Genomic DNA, 17315 nt, shown 5'->3' with positions numbered 1-17315 from the left:
GAGGTCATTCATTATAAGAGACTGATATTTGGTATTTCTGTTTTAAAAATGTAAAAGTAATTCTGAGACATGGCCTATGTCATAATTTGGTTAATTCTGTATTCCAGTTTTAAAACAATAAAAAATATAAATGGATGACTTTTGTTTGTGCAAAGAAAATAAAATGCTGTCAGAAAGTACAAATTCAGGTCTCTTATTTGATCAGCTTAGTTATATAAGCTTTATAAAATAGAAAGGAATAAAGACGGTAACTTAACAGGCCATGAAGTCAAACAAACGTCATGATCAATAAATTTGCCCAACCCAAGTCAGATTTTCACTAGTGATGACACGGAAAGATTTTGTAAAACTATGAACTCATGAAAATCATGGGCTTTTTGTATACATTTTTATTTTCAAGTGTCCAACAAAGTTTCTGGCAGAAAGAAGGTGCTTAATGAATATTCAGAGACTGAACAAATGCATTCTATACAAGAATGAAAGATGTTTGGGGGATTCAGGGGTTCATGGTGGACGGGAGGCAAGACTAGATTGCAGCTCTGGACACAGCAGCATGAGGAGGTTAGCACTGTGAATTTTAGCTCCAGGATGACTGCATGAACAAACTAGCAATCCCAAGAGGACCCACAGACCCTCTGAAGGAAGCGGACTGCTCCTGCAGGACCCAAGAGACACCTCAAATACTGTGAGTGCCTCAAATGCAGAAGTGGGAAAGTGAGACCCTCCTCTCCCAAACACACACGTTCAGAGGAGAAGCCGAAGGTCTGTTTGCGGAAGTTTCCAACTTTACTTGGAGCTGAGTCAAGTTAGAGAGCTGAGTGAAATACAGAGGTACAGGAAGCAGCAGAAAGGCCCTGGGAGCTTGCTGGCTCCCCAAGCAGCCATTCCTGCCTGGCACCACAGGAATCCATTGGGAGGGTGGCCAGAGGAGCAAGGGGTAAAACTTCACAGGAAGAAGGAAATCTCTAGCTGAACTTTGTAACAATTTGAACAGGGCAAGAAGCCTCCTGGCCAGAACTCCAGGGAGGGCCCCAATCTGGCTTGCAGACTTCACAGGTAGGGGAAGAACTAAAGCCCTTTTCTCTCACAGCTGGGAGGCGGATAGCCTCAGGCAAATTTTCAAGTCCATCTCTCCCTCACCTGAAAACAGACTCAGAGCTGTTGGGGGTGGGCACGGTGGGAATGGGACGGGCCCTTCAGTTTGCATGGGAGCTGGGTGAGGCCTATGACTGCCAGCTTTCCTCCACTTCCCTGACAACCTGCATGACTCAGCAGAGTCAGCCATAATCCTCCTAGGCACACAACTCCAGTTACCTGGGAATCTCACTCCCATCCCCTACAGCAGCTGCAGCAAGACCTGGTCAAGGAGAGTCTGAGCTCAGACACACCTACCCCTCAGACACACAGGACCCCCACCTGATGGTCCTTCCCTATCTACCCTGATAGTGAAGACAAAGGGCATATAATCTTGGAAGTTCTAGGGTCCCACCCATCGCCAGTCACTCTCCACACTGCTACAGCTGATGTTTTCTGGAAAGCACCACATCTGGCAGGAGGCCAACCAGCACAAAAATAGGGCATTAAACCACCAAAGCTAAGAACCCTCACGGAGTCCACTGCACCTGCTGCCAACTCCACCAGAACAGGTGCTGGTATCCTCGGCTGAGAGACCTATAGATGATTCACATCACAGAACTCTGTGCAGACAACCCTTAGTACCAGCCTGGAGCCGAGAAGACTCACTGGTTCACTAGACCCAGAAGAGAGACAACAATCACTGCAGTTCAGCTCATAGGAAGCCACATCTATAGGAAAAGTGGGGAACACCCTGTGGGACAAAAGAATCTGAAAAACAGCCTTCAGCCCTAGACCTTCCCTCTGACAGAGCCTACACAAATGAGAAGGAACCAGAAAACCAACGCTGATAATATGACAAAAAAAGGCTCTACTACCACCCCCAAAAAATCACTAGTTCACCAGCAATGGATCCAAACCAGGAAGAAATCCCTGATTTACCTGAAAAAGAATTTAGAGGCTAGTTGTTAAGCTAATCAGGGAGGGACTAGAGAAAGGCAAAGCCCAATCCAAGGAAATCCAAAAAATGATACACAAAGTGAAGGGAGATATATTCATGGAAATAGATAGCTTAAAGAAAAAATAATCAAATTCAGGAACCTTTGGACACACTTTTAGAAATGCAAAATGCTCTGGAAAATCTCAGCAACAGAATTGAACAAGTAGAAGAAGGAAATTCAGAGCTCAAAGACAAGGTCTTCAAATTAACAACCCAACAAAGGCAAAGAAAAAAAGAGTAAGAAAACACGAATAAAGCCTCCAAGAAGTCTGGGATTATGTTAAACAACCAAACCTAAGAATAATTGGTGTACCTGAGGAAGAAGAGAATTATAAAAGCCTGGAAAACATATTTGGGGGAATAATCAAGGAAAACTTCCCCAGTCTTGTGAGAGACCTAGACAGCTAAATACAAGAAGCACAAAGAACATGTGGGAAAGTCATGGCCAAAAGATCTTTGCCCAGGCACATTGTCATCAGGTTATCCAAAGTTAAGATGAAGGAAAGAATCTTAAGAGCTGTGAGACAGAAGCACCAGGTAACCTATAATGGAAAACCTATCAAATTAACAGGAGATTTCTCAGCAGAAATCCTACAAGCTAGAAGGGATTGGGGACCTATCTTCAGCCTCCTCAAACAAAACAGTTATTAGCCAAGAATTTTGTATCCAGCAAAACTAAGCATCATATATGAAGAAAAGATACAGTCATTTTCAGACAAACAAATGCTGAGAGAATTCGCCATTACCAACCTCCACTAAAATAACTTGTAAAAGGAGCTCTAAATCTTGAAACAAATCCTGGAAACACATCAAAACAGAACACCTTTAAAGCATAAATCACATAGAATGTATGAAACAAAAATACAAGTTAAAAAGCAAAAACAAAAAACAAAAAAATTACACAGGCAACAATGAGCATGATGAAAGCAATGGTACATCACATTTAAATACTAAAATTGAATGTAAATACTAACATTGAATGTAAATGGCCGAAATGCTCCACTTAAAACATACAGAACCACAAAATGGATAAGAACTCAGCAATCTACTATCTGCTGCCTTCAAGAGACTCACTGACCACATAAGAACTCACATAAACATAAAGTAAAGGGGTAGAAAAAGGCATTTCATGCAAATGGACATGAAAAGTGAGCAGAGGTCGCTATTCTTATATCAGACAAAATAAACTTTAAAGCAAAAGCAGTTAAAAGAGACAAAAAGGGACATTATATAATGGTAAAAGGCCTTGTCCAACAGGAAAATATCACAATCCTAAACATATATGCACCTAACACTGGAGCTCCCAAATTTATAAAACAATTAGTAAGAGTCCTAAGAAATGAGATAGACAGCAACACAATAACAGTGGGGGACTTCAATACTCCACTGACAGCACTAGACAGGTTTTCAAGACAGAAAGTCAACAAAAAAAAAACAATGGATTTAAACTATATCTTGGAACAAATGGACTTAAAAGATATAACAGATATATACAGAACATTTCATCCAACAACCGCGGAATATACATTCTATTCAACAGTGCATGCAACTTTCGCCAAGATAGACCACGTGATAGGCCATAAAACGAGCCTCAATAAATTTAAGAAAATTGAAATTACATCAAGCACTCTCAAAAACCACAGTGGAATAAAAATGGAAATCAACTCCATGCAAATGCATGGAAATTAAATAACCTGCTCCTGAATGAGCATTGGGTCAAAAATGAAATCAAGATGGAAATTTAAACATTCTTTGGCCTGAGTAACAATAGTGGCACAACCTATTAAAACCTCTGGAATACAGCAAAGGCAGTGCTAAGGGGAAAGTTCATAGCCCTAAACACCTACACCAAAAAGTCTGAAAGAGCACAAAAAGACAATCTAAGGTCATACTTCAAGGAACTAGAGAAACAAGAACAAACCAAACCCAAACCCAGCACAAAAAAGGAAATAACCAAGATCAGAGCAGAATTAAATGAAAAGGAAACAAAAAAAATTACAAAAGATAAATGAAACAAAAAGCTGGTTCTTTGAGAAGATAAATAAAATGGATAGACCATTAGTAAGATTAACCAAGAAAAGAGAGAGAAAATCCAAATAACTTCACTAAGAAACAAAACGGGAGACATTACAACTGATACCACTGAAATACAAAAGATTGTCCAAGGCTACTATGAACACCTTTATGCACATAAACCGGAAATCCTATAAGAGATTTTTAAATTCCTGGAAAAATACACCCCTCCTAGCTTAAATCAGCAAGAATTAGATACCCTGAATAGACCAATAACAAGCAGCGAGATTGAAATGGTTTCAATTTACCAACAAAAAAAGTCCAGCACCAGAGGGATTCGCAGCAGAATTCTACCAGACATTCAAAGAAAAATTGGTACCAATCCTTTTGACACTATTCCACAAGATGGAGAGAGAAGGAACTCTCCTGAATTCATTCTATGAAGCCAGCATCACCCTAATACCAAAACCAGGGAAGGACATAAACAAAAAAGAAAACTATAGACCCATATCCTTGATGAACATAGATGCTAAAATCCTTAACAAAATACTACCCAATTGAATCCAACAACATATCAAAAAGATAATCCACCATGATCAAATGGGTTTCATACCAGGGATGCAGGGATGGTTTAACATATACAAGTCAAAAAATATGATACACCACGTAAACAGAATTAAAAACAAAAATCACATGATCTTCTTAATAGATGGACAAAAAGCATTCAACAAAATCCAGCATCACTTTATGATTAAAACTCTCAGCAAAATTGGCATATAAGGGACATACCTTAATGTAATAGAAGTCATCTATGACAAACCCACAGCCAACATAATATTGAATGGGGAAAAGTTGAAAACATTCCATCTGAGAACTCGAATGAGACAAGGATGCCCATTCTCCCCACTCCTCTTCAACATAGTACTGGAAGTCCTAGCCAGAGCAATCAGACAAGAGAAAGAAATAAAGGACATCCAAATCAGTAAAGAGGAAGTCAAACTGTCACTGTTTGCTGATATGATTGTTTTACCTTGAAAACCCTAAGGACTCCTCCAGAAATCTCCTAAGACTAATAAAAGAATTCAGCAAAGTTTCCAGATACAAGATTAATGAACACAAATCAGTAGCTCTTCTACATACCAACAGTGACCAAGCAGAGAATCAAATCAAGAATTCAACCCCTTTACAATAGCTGCGAAAAAGGAAAAAAAAAACAAACAAACAAAAAACAACTTAGGAATTTACCTAATCAAGGGGGCAAAAGACCTCTAAAAGGAAAACTACAAAACACTGCTGAAATAAATCATAGATGACACAAATGGAAACACATCCCATGCTCATAGATGGGTAGAATCGAAATTGTGAAAATGACCATACTTCCAAAAGCAATCTACAAATTCAATGTAATCCCCATAAAAATACCACCATCATTATCTACAGAATTAGAAAAGACAGTTCTAAAATTCATATGGAAACAAAAAAGAGCCCGTATAGCCAAAGCAAGACTAAGCAAAAAGAACAAATTTGGAGGCATCACGCTGACTTCAAACTATACTATAAGGCCACAGTCACCAAAACAGCATGGGTGTAAAAATAGGCACATAGACCAATGGAACAGAATAGAGAACCCAGAAATAAACCCAAATACTTACAGCCAACTGATCTTAGATAAAGCAAACAAAAACATGAAGTGGGGAAAGGACACCCTTTTCAGCAAATGGTGCTGGGATAAGTGGCTAGCCACAAGTAGGAGAATAAAACTGAATCCTTATCTCTTATCTGATACAAAAATCAACTCAAAATGGTTTAAAGACTTAAATCTCAGATGTGAAACTATAAAAATTCTAGAAGATAACATTAGAAAAACCCTCTAGACATTGGCTTAGGCAAGGATTTCATGACCAAGAACCCAAAAGCAAATGCAATAAAAACAAAGATAAATAGTTGTGACTTAATTAAACTAAAGAGCTTTTGCATGGCAAAAGGAACAGTCAGCAGAGTAAACAGATAACCCACAGAGTGTGAGAAAATCTTTAAACTCTATACATCTGACAAAAGATTAATATCCAGAATCTACAACAAACTCAAATCAATAAGAAAAAAAACAATCTCACCAAAAAGTGGGCTAATGACCTAAACAGACAATTCTCAAAAGAAGACATACAAATGGTCAACAAACATATGAAAAAATGCTCCACACCACTAATGATCAGGGAAATGCAAATCAAAACCACAATGCAATACCACCTTACTCTTGCAAGAATGGCCATAATCAAAAAATCGAAAAACAGATGTTTGCATGGATGCAGTGAACAGGGAACACTTCTATACTGCAGGTGGGAATGTAAACTAGTACAATCACTATGTTTCCATAGTGTTTCCACTGTTTTCACAGTGTGGAGATTCCTTAAGAACTGAAAGTAGAACTACCATTTGATCCAGCAATCGCACTACTGGATATCCACCCAGAGGAAAATAAGTCATTATACGAAAAAGATTCTTGCACATGCATGTTTATAGCAGCACAATTTGCAACTGCAGAATTATGGAACCAACCCAAATGCCCATAAATCAACGAATGGATAAATAAACTTTGGTATATTTATATAATGGAACGTTACTCAGTCATAAAAAAGGAATGAATTAACAGCATTTGCAGTGACCTGGATGTGATTGGAGACTATTATTCTAAGTAACTCAGGAATGGAAAAACCAAACATCGTATGTTCTCACTGATATGTGGGAGCTAAGCTATGATGATGCAAAGGCATAAGAATGACACAATGGACTTTGGGTACTTGGGGGAAAGGATGGGAGTGGGGCGATGGACAAAAGACTACAAACATGGTGCAGTGTACACTGCTCAGGTGACAGGTGCACCAAAATCTCACAAATCACCACTAAAGAACTTATTCAAGTAACCAAATACCACTTGTACCCTAATAAATTATGGGAATATTTTAAAAGAATTTAAAAATACATATAGAACTAAAACACGCCAGCATTTAGACAGAAAGTGCATATATGGAGATTAAGAGTTCCAAGATTCTTGAACTGTTTGTGAAATGGTAAAAACACTAATTTATATTAGGCTTCAGTAAGTCAAAGCAACATGTATAATCTCCACAGTAGTCACTAAAAATAACAATAAAATAAAGTTAACTACCAAGATAATTGGGAGAAAGGAAATTAAATAACATACAATAATAAATTTTAGAGGAGACCAAAAAAGAGAAAAAACAGGACACAGAATAAATGGAACACAGAGATATCAAATAATAACATGTTAGATTTAAATTCCAAAATACCAGTAATTACATTATTGGTATAAATGGACTAAATACTTCAAGTAAAAGACAGAGATTGTAATACTGCACTAAAAAATACTTTTTCATACAAAACACTCCCTCAGCATTAAAGATAAAGTTTAAAAGTAAAAGGACATCAAAATAAATCATGCAAACACTGACCAAAAAGCTGGGACCACTATATTTAATATGAGACAAAGTAAACTTTAAAAAGGGAGAAAGCATTTGAGGGCATTTTATAATAACATAAAGTTTAATTGACCAGAAAGATAAAACAATTCTAAAAATTGTATGTACCTAATAATCTCAAATTATAGAAAAGAAAAATTCATAAAACTCAAAGGAAAAATAGAAAAATCCACAATTTGTGGAGAATTTTAACCATACATCTTTCAGTAAATAATGTAACAAGCAGACAAAATATCAGTTAAGTATATACAAGATCTGAAAACACATTTATCAAACTTAATCTAATTAAAAAGTACAGAACACTGTACCCCCAAACTTCAGAATATGTATTTTCTCAAGTATATATGTATCACTTATGAAAAATGTGCATATGGTAGGTGCGCCATAAAGAAATCTCAACAAATTTTAGGCTGGGTGCAGTGATGCATACCTGTAATTCTAGTACTTTGGGAGGCCAAGGCAGGTGGATCTCTTGAGGTCAGAAGCAAAAGATCAGCCTGGCCAACATGGAGAAAACTCTGTCTCTACTAAAAACACAAAAATTAGCCAGGCAGGGTGGTGCATGCCTATAATCCAGCTATTCGGGAGGTTGAGGCACAAGAATATCTTGAACTTGGGAGGCGGAGGTTGCAGTGAGCTGAGATGGCACCACTGCACTCTAGCCAGGGCAACAGAGCAAGATTCTATCAAAAAAGAAAGAAAGAAAGAGAGAGAGAGAAAGAGAAAGAGAGAAAGAAAAGAAAGAGAAAAAGAAATCTCAACAAATATCAGAATTAAAATCATATCAAAAATGTTTTCCAACCACCGTGAAATTAATCTAGAAGTCAATAATACAAAGCTGAAATATTTCATATATTTGGAAATTAAGAAATATCCTAAATAGTTCAAGGATCAAACAATATAATACAATGGAAATGATAATGAAAATATAAAATAGCAAAATGAGTGCAATGAAGCTAAAGCCATGCTTCAAAGTAAATTTGTATCCTTAAATGTATACATCATGAGAAGAAAAGCTGAGAAAAAAATCAATGAAGATGGGCCATACAGAGGATAAGGCTTTAGGTAGATAAAAGGAAACAGGGGTGTTTGAGACAAGCAAACAAGCGTGGGCCAAGTACTATCAGCTTGGGTCTATCAAGTACATGGAGATCCTGAGACTTCAGTATAGTGGGTCTGACAGTTAATGCTTAATTTCACTAAGGGAATGAGTAAACTCTGAAGAATTATAAGTCTATGAGTGTAATATTCAAAGTAGTACTTCAAAAGCATATCACCAGGGAGGAGTGTTCAGGATGAACTACCTTCTCCCTACAGTGACACCCATTATGCTCTTTTATCATAATGACTTGTTTAATATCTCCTTCCCTGTTAGATTGTGTGGAGACAGCTCTGCGTGGGGACAGCTCTGTGAGGCCAGAAAGTGTACCTGTCTTCTCCATACTGAATCCCCAGTGCCTAGGATACCATAAAATAGTGTTTAGAACATAGAACATGCTCAATAAATATTTGTGCATCAAAAAAGGATAGAATATATAGATGACATTGACTCAGCTAGAAAGCCATTGGAATAGTTGGGCTCAGTTTTGGATTGACACACGAGTAGATCATAGGGCTATGGTTGGCTGGCAGACAGGATGGTCTTGAAATGTCCATGTGAATGCTCAGACTATTTGCTCTCTCCATTTTCTTAATTCCATTAATCATACCCCTTCATTCATTTATTTGTTCATTCATTCAACAACTTTGTATTGAGTACCTACCATGTACCGGGTATGTTCTGGCCCTGGAGGTACGGATGTAAAGAAAACACTTCCTGCTGAAGTGAAGCTTACATTCTAATTGGGCAATTCAGACAGTAAATATATATGTATATGACAGGTAGCAATAAGTACCTTGAAGAAAAATAAAGCAGGGAAAGAGAATGACAAGCATGTATGCATTGTATCTCAGAAAAGGCCATGAAGCCAGGTTGACTAGAGCAGAGGAAGGGAGGGAAATGGTGGGCAGAGATACAATGGGACTGGTAAAGTGGGATATTTAGCATGGAGACTTTGGTTTCACTCTAGAGAAAATAAGAAGCCATTGAAAGATTTGAAACTGAGGATCCCCATGATCTGACTTATGAATATAAAAGGATCATTCTGGCCCTTAACTGGAGAATAAATTGTAGGAGGACAAGGGTTGAAAGAGATAGACAAGTTAGGAAGCTAATCTATAGATCATTTTGATAGCTTGCACTCTGGTCTCATCCAAGCCCACCTAAATGTAATTTATTATCTCTACCACCTGTCTCCTTTCTTTCCATCCATATTATCCAATCCAGAAATCATTACCTACTATTTTCACTATTATAATACTAGACACTCTAGTTTGGGGGCTACAAGTTTGAAGAAGGTAAGAGTAGAGCTTCGCATTCATGCCTTAAACAGTTCTATAGACAAAACTGAATAGAACAGAAAAATAAATAGTACATTGTTGAAATGAAAACTATGTGGCATAGTTGAAGGTTTGGGTACCCCACAGCAGCAAATAAAAACAAAAAATAATCATAAAATGCTTACTTGAAAATCTTTGAGAATTTCTGCATTAACGTACATTTATAGACATATAAGCCTAATCTTTTAGAATGTTTGATTTTTGACTTTGTTTCAAAGAAACAGGTGCAATTATATTATTTGTTCACTTTATTTCAATTCACAGACAACATACGGGAATTAATTTTTAAAATATACTAAAACCTAAATAGGCAATGGTATCAGCCAATATCAGGATATTTGACTTTTCTAATCAAAAAACAAAATTATATCTTCACAATCTTGAAACACACAATAATTTCATGTTCTTAAATATAATGCCATACTTCCAAAAATAGCATAAAGGAGCTAAAGGCAAATGCTTAAAGCTGAGTATCTTCAATAGCTAAGAAAAGTAATGTAATAAAACATGGGATTTTATTCCTAGAAAGTATAATTGGATTTAGTGACTATCAAAAGCAATTATTATATTAACATTTACCTTTATTTGTAATAGTTCTAGAAATAAGACATGGAGCTGTGGCAATTTAAACAATTCACTTTTCTTAAAAAGACAGTCTGAATATTGTCAAAACTGACCTGTGAGTTCACTAGCTCTACAAAAATTGTGTTAATATTTACTTAACAGAAGGAGGAGAAAGTTCAAAGCAAGTAAGACAGTTACAAATTAACACCAACTATATGCAAAGCTACATAAATGATTTAATATAGCACTCTTGTGCTACTGTATACTCAAGAAAATTAGAATGTAATTCAATTTTTAATATGTGGGTTTTTACAATTTATAATTATATAGACATGATCATTATTTGTCTACTTAAAGAGTTTCCCATTGCTATTGATTTGCCTTTCTTTGAAAAGCAGGAGACTATAATAGTTCCTTTAGCTAGTGCATCTCAAATCTGTTACTAAGAGAAAAGAACCTTGAATAAGAAAAAAGCATGTCACTTCTTTCAAGCTTCATTTCTTCTATTTTATCAGGGGAAAAGAGGGCCTTATAAAAATTGACCAATGCAGTAGAGTTTGAATTTATATTCTCCTAAAATGGTAAACATAATAAATTGAGAACCAAACGCTCAATTTTATTTTATGCCAGTTGTAGCTAGACATAATTATAGCAGAAGAACTGACTTTACAGCAATTGTAAAAATGTAAATAAGGCTTTAAAACTGACTCAGGAATTATATTTTATAAATGAAGCTTTGATTTTAATGTAAAAAATTATCTTAGGGCATGATATGCATTATTCAAAATGTCCTGCCTTTGTTACCATTGAAATGGTAGTTATACTTCAGAAAACCGAGGGACAGAAACACCTGTTTCTTATCAAATCATATCTCCTAGTGATTACAATAATTTTATGTACAAGATAGACTTTAAAATTTAAATACCGCAATATTTTAAAGTTTATATTTTTAGATAAAAGTTTATTTTTAAAATATCAGTGGAAAATGTGAAACAAAATGTAACGTGACAATTATCAATTTTAGTCCAAATATTCTTAATAGCAAAGTATCAAGTGTCTACATTTAAAATGCTTTTCATAACTTGTATTGATTTTTGTCCTAATGCAAACATTTAACTATTAAAATTTGGAAAATAACTAAATATTTTTAAAAGCAGTAAAAACTTTCAATAATTTGTTTTATTTTCTTCAAATCACCAGACCATTTGGTGAGGTATTTGTCTATATAAAATTAGGATAATACCAAATTTATTTTTATAAATTGCTTTTTTATTAGTTCCAAAGCTCATGAGATATTAAAGTACATTTTAATTGAAAAAAAAATCAAATGGCTTTTAAATCGATGTTTTCTTTTAAAAGAATGAAGTCCATGCCAAGTTGAGTCATGAAGAGAAATGTCAGTGCGATCCCTGGCAGCTGCTCGCTTCCCTGGGAAGGAAGGGCTGGTTAGGAGTACAGTAGCTAGCAAACCCCTCAGCACTCCACAAAGTCACTAGTGGGAAAAGAACAAAGGCCTTTCCAATGCAACTAACACAGATGTGCCCAAAGGCAAACTGTCAGAAACAGTTAAGATGACAGCTACTCACAGTTCATTATTTCCTTCTCACAGGTCACTGGGTGACAAGCTGGGTCAGCATGCTTTGTTGGCTGTCCCAGTCCTTCTCCACCCCCTATTCCATTTAAATAAGAGTAAAGGACTCCTTTGGATAAACTAATGTAAACAAACACATTCCAGACACTTAATGCCAGAATATGGCATTTACTTTACTTTGGACCAAACTTAGAATTCAATGTACACACAACTTATTTTATCGAAGCAAGGATAGAAGCACACTTCTATGCCTACTTTTCAGTGATTATTTTAGACTGTGGGTGCGTGTGTGTGCGTGTGTGTGTGTTTTAAGAGGTAAAGAAACTGAAATTACATCTACTGTGGTAAATTGTGGAGGCAGAGGGGGAAGAATGTAGATAAATCCCCGCCTTAAGAAAAAAAAAAAAAAGAAGAAGAAGAAGAAGGCAGGAAGAGTTGCTGGAGCCTATCACATAAACCCTGAGGAATGCTCACTAAGAAACAGCCTCTGGAAGATTTCTTATGAAATCAAATCCCAAACAGATTTACTAGTCAATTCCTATTGACTAAAAAGCATAAATCTAAGTAAAACCCCTATTAAAAATTCTTTTCTATCTCTGCTTGTTTTCAGAACATTTTCACAACTAACACTTGAATGCTTACTACTTTTCTGGAAACTTAAAGACATCTCACTTAATTCTAACAACCTCAGACAGGTCTTGTGGTATGGCAGCTGACATTAACTGCCCTGTCTTTTTTGGCCTCACTTTTTCTAATACTATATTCCTTTCTTCCAAAGTGCAGTCATCAGATTGCATTGCCTCAGGGAAGAAGCAACAACAGAATGCAAAAGCCAAATCCCTAAGCTACCCAGTGCCCTATAATTTTTAAGCGTGGGAAGGGTGAAATAGGCAAAGCAGGTGAGTTATCATGAGGGCCAGGTAGAGCATAGGGCAAATACACAAACCCCATGTATGTTTCAGGAATCTGAGAGCAGAAGTAAACTGTGCCTCTTTCTTGAGTAGAGCCCAGGATAAGGATGAAAACCCAAGATAAGAAGATCCCAAGATAATGACAAGCGCAAGCGTTCCCTCAAAAATGGCTGAGTAGAAATGGCTGCCAAATAAGTCTAGAGAGGCCAGAAACAGCCTCATAGAGCAGCATTACGAATTCTCAAGTGTCCCAGTGTTTCCTGAGTTCCTATTTTAGATGAAAACATCAGACAAGGACTTTCCGCAAGGGATTTACATTCTAGTGATGTGAGAATAGTGGAGAGGGGCTTGGCTATATGGCTGCTCAGCCTATGGTCCTGTTGTAGATGGAGCATCAGGGAGTTGAAAATCTTGTATGTGATTAAAAAATAACTAGCAGGAAAAAGAATACCTGGAACCTAAATTTCCGTACTGTTCTGACACCCCATATTATGATACAGCAAGGTACTAAATTTGTTACTTTGTGTTCTATCTTCAAAACAACAAGTACAAAAGACTTAATGTTTAAATAATAAACAATAAATTGGGAGAGTCACTTTTGCTATCTATCAGAAAAAAGTTCCCCTCCTGTCAAAATTCCAGGTGGAATATGTAATTTAGTAATATAAAATAGCTTTTAATTGAAATAAAAGTTTTTTGTCTCTTTTCATGCAAGTGACATTTCTATCTATAGTTCATGTATTTAAATTTAGGAAGGCTGAGTGTGATGGCTCATGCTGATAATCCCACCACTTTGGGAGAGCAAAGTGGGAGGACTGCTTGAGGTCAGGAGTTCAAGACCAGCCTGGGCAATATAGCTAGACCCCATTTTTACAATAAATAAATTAATTAATGAAATAAAATAAATTTAGGAATTTCCTTAAACTTTAGTGAATATGGTAAGAACTATATTACTCCTTTAAGAGTATTTCAGTCAACAGTAATTTCAAACAGTTTTAGATTAAAATTACAATTTATAAAGTCAGTTTATGATTTGCAACATCAACCCCAACAAAATAATAATAATGAACTTTAGTTTCCAATTAAATAAAGAAGATCAGAGAAACTGTTTCCATTTCTTAACCAAGGATAATTTTTCAATTGGTTAGCAATATCTATGATGTTATTTTTATTCTAGGAAGGGAAACAGGGTTGATTTGTTATCACTGGTTAAGACCATCTTTTGTGCACTTAACCTTGAGTCCAAATATAATATTCTCATGAAAAATAAAAAGGATTGCCCATGGAATAGTCTTCTTCAACATATCTTGGTATTTTAACAATTGGATATATGGTCTGTAGTGCCTTAGCTTAATTGTGTTAATGACAGTTATTTCAGAGTATTTTAGTGAAATCCCAGGACAGCAACCCATCCTAAGTATAATAATAAACAATAACACACAGTACATCAATCTTCAACAAAATACACATAAATGTCACCTTTCTTCATCAAATATGACCCAAAAACTACTACGCTTGAAAGCCAACGGGCTTTTGAGATATTTCAATAATCTTCAAGAAATCAATCTTACATGAAACTGAAGGAAAACATCGAATGTCATTGAGCAATAAAGCTCAGTTCTGTCAGTACCTTACCTCTGAGCAGAAGCCTTAGGATGTTTCTCTTCCAGTTTCCTCACCAGTGCTACTGTTAGCTGCCCTATCTCCTCAAGAGAACCTTCTGGCATTAAATGGGTGTCCGAGGGTTCTGGCAGTTGCTTCAGACCAGGGTTGCTGGCACTTTCTTGCAGAACCTAATAAATGAAATATAGGAATAAAGTAGCTAATTTTCATTGAGTGGAAATATCTAAACTGTACATACCAAAAATATAACACTGCAGTTTTCATGGTTCCTTCAGTGTTTCTACAACACATAAGTCTTTTGTACGTGGCCAAAAAAAGGCAATCCTAAGAAAAAAGGTTATCGCCATCTGTTTAATACAATGTTTATATAAACATATATGTTTATATAAATATAAATGTGCATATAGATACTATATTATGTGTATTAGTTTAAACTATCCATAACATTAATTATTATTAATTATTATTAATTTGTGCTTGCCTCCCAAAAACAACTCGAACATTTTTTCTCTTTTCTTTTTTTTTTTTTTTTGAGACGGAGTCTCACTTTGTCTCCCAGGCTGGAATGCAGTGGCGCGATCTCGGCTCACTGCAAGCTCCGCCTCCCGGGTTCACTCCATTCTCCTGCCTCAGCCTCCGAGTAGTTGGGACTACAGGCGCCCGCCACCTCGCCCGGCTAATTTTTTTGTGTGTGTTTTTAGTAGAGACGGGGTTTCACCGTGTTAGCCAGGATGGTCTCGATCTCCCGACCTCGTGATCCACCCGCCTCGGCCTCCCAAAGTGCTGGGATTACAGGCGTGAGCCACCGCGCCAGGCCTCTCTTTTCAAAATACATTTTAGAGAGCTATGTCTGTCTTGCCTCTGGCTCACTACACTGACCTCTTCTAAGTTTCTGCCATGTTCCTGATGAGCTGTGGTCCAGGCACCATAGTGAATGTGATTCTCTGTCTGGGTCACATCTATTTGTGCATTTAGCTCCTCTAGGTAGGTCAGAACAAACTGAGGATAAGCCTGTAAGAAAGGAAAAAAATAACAAGTAGTATCAGCCTTATAAACAGTAGCCAAAAATCCATCCAACTGGAAAGAGGGGAGGATAAACTAGATTAAAAATAGAAAGGTCTGGCTAATAAACTTTGTACTTTATTCTCAACTTCATAACAAAATCAAGTGAAATGACTTTAATATTAACATTTCTAAATAATTGTTTAATCTGATTAAGTTTAGCTAGATAGCTAATTTTTGGCTTAGATAAGATTAAAACAGTAAAACAATCTTATACATTAATAATAATAGCTAAATTTATTGAGTTATTTCTATATACAAGGTATTATTGTATACACAACACATATATGTAATTGTGTAGTTGCTGTATTGTTTGGAAGTATTCGATTCTGCTCTAGAAGACAAGAAAACAAATTGAATGAATGAAATAGCTGCATTAAGCATATATAAGATAGTAACCTGAGAAATGTCAGACACAAAGTAGAGCAAATGTCTATGAACATAGAAAAGGCTCAAAAGACAAAATAGACATTTAATATTCATGACTCACTAAATAACCAACAAAGCAAAAAATATTTATGATATACTAAATACAAATGAAGCACATGAGGCTCAAGATAATCATGAGGTCTTTAATTAGCCACCCATTGCTGGCTCTCATTTGGGATCTTATGAAGGATAAAATCCATCACTGCTCATCAGGCTAACTGGGGAGCACAGCTACTGGTCAAGTGACTCACACACAGCCCTCATGGAACAAGTGTGTGTCATTGGCCCAGGCATCTTTTATTTGTTGGGCTCCCAGGTCAAGTTTTCATTCTGGTTCTTGTAACTACACTAGCAGCAGGAAAGAGTAATGTAGCATAAAGGGGAGATATGTAAATACTGTATACCAGATTCAGGCTAATATGACCCTTCAACCCACTTTTGTAATATTTTGATTATGTTAATCTGGCCCATCTCTCTTCCTTTGCATTTTGTTTTATGTTTTAAATTGATTTAATATGTCATGATGTGAATATTTTAATTTGTTCTGTGCACTTTTGTGTACCATGAGCTCTAGCCTAGCTTACCAAGTAATACACTTGGAGGCTACCCTTGCATGGAATTAACTTCCTACATAACAACAAATTTGCATTTTAATCCTTGCAACAGCACTTTGCAATCGGTACTATTATTGTGCCCATTTTAAAGATGAGGAAGCAGACACAGGGAATTTAAGCAACATGCTTCAGTATCAAGGGAATCCATCCCCAATATTTCAATGTAGGTTCTTTCTATTTTCCATAAGTGTCAGCTGGCTAAGAAATAAAGAGAAAGAGTACAAAGACAGGAATTCTACAGCTGGGCCGCCGGGGGTGACATCACATATCAGTAGGACTGTGATGCCCACCTGAGGCTCAAACCAGCAAGTTTTTTATTAAGGCTTCAAAAGGGGAGGGGGTGTAAAACAGCGAGTAGGTGCAAAGATCACATGCTTCAAAGGGCAAAAAGCAGAACAAAGATCACATGCTTCTGAGGGAACAGGACAAAGGCAAAGCAGAACTACTGATAAGGGTCTATGTCCAGCTGTGCACATATTGTCTTGATAAACATCTTAA

The 17315-nt window shown here is 36.5% G+C and overlaps 1 protein-coding gene across 1 annotated transcript in view; it reads right to left on the bottom strand.

Moving 5' to 3' along the window:
* Window positions 1-17315, bottom strand: part of DCDC1 (doublecortin domain containing 1) — a 499491-nt gene that overhangs the window by 185669 nt on the left and 296507 nt on the right. The window contains exons 19-20 of the mRNA XM_005578290.5: window positions 15592-15723; window positions 14725-14882 (exon numbers count right to left, since the gene is read on the bottom strand). Coding sequence (XP_005578347.3) covers window positions 14725-14882; window positions 15592-15723 — 290 coding nt within the window. The remainder of the gene's footprint in view (window positions 1-14724; window positions 14883-15591; window positions 15724-17315) is intronic.

The sequence above is a fragment of the Macaca fascicularis genome, chromosome 14, assembly GCF_037993035.2.
Source record: "Macaca fascicularis isolate 582-1 chromosome 14, T2T-MFA8v1.1".
NCBI classification, from domain to species: Eukaryota; Metazoa; Chordata; class Mammalia; order Primates; family Cercopithecidae; genus Macaca; species Macaca fascicularis.
The sequence above is the reverse complement of the archived record's forward strand: the minus strand, read 5'-3'. Positions and strand labels throughout refer to the sequence as shown.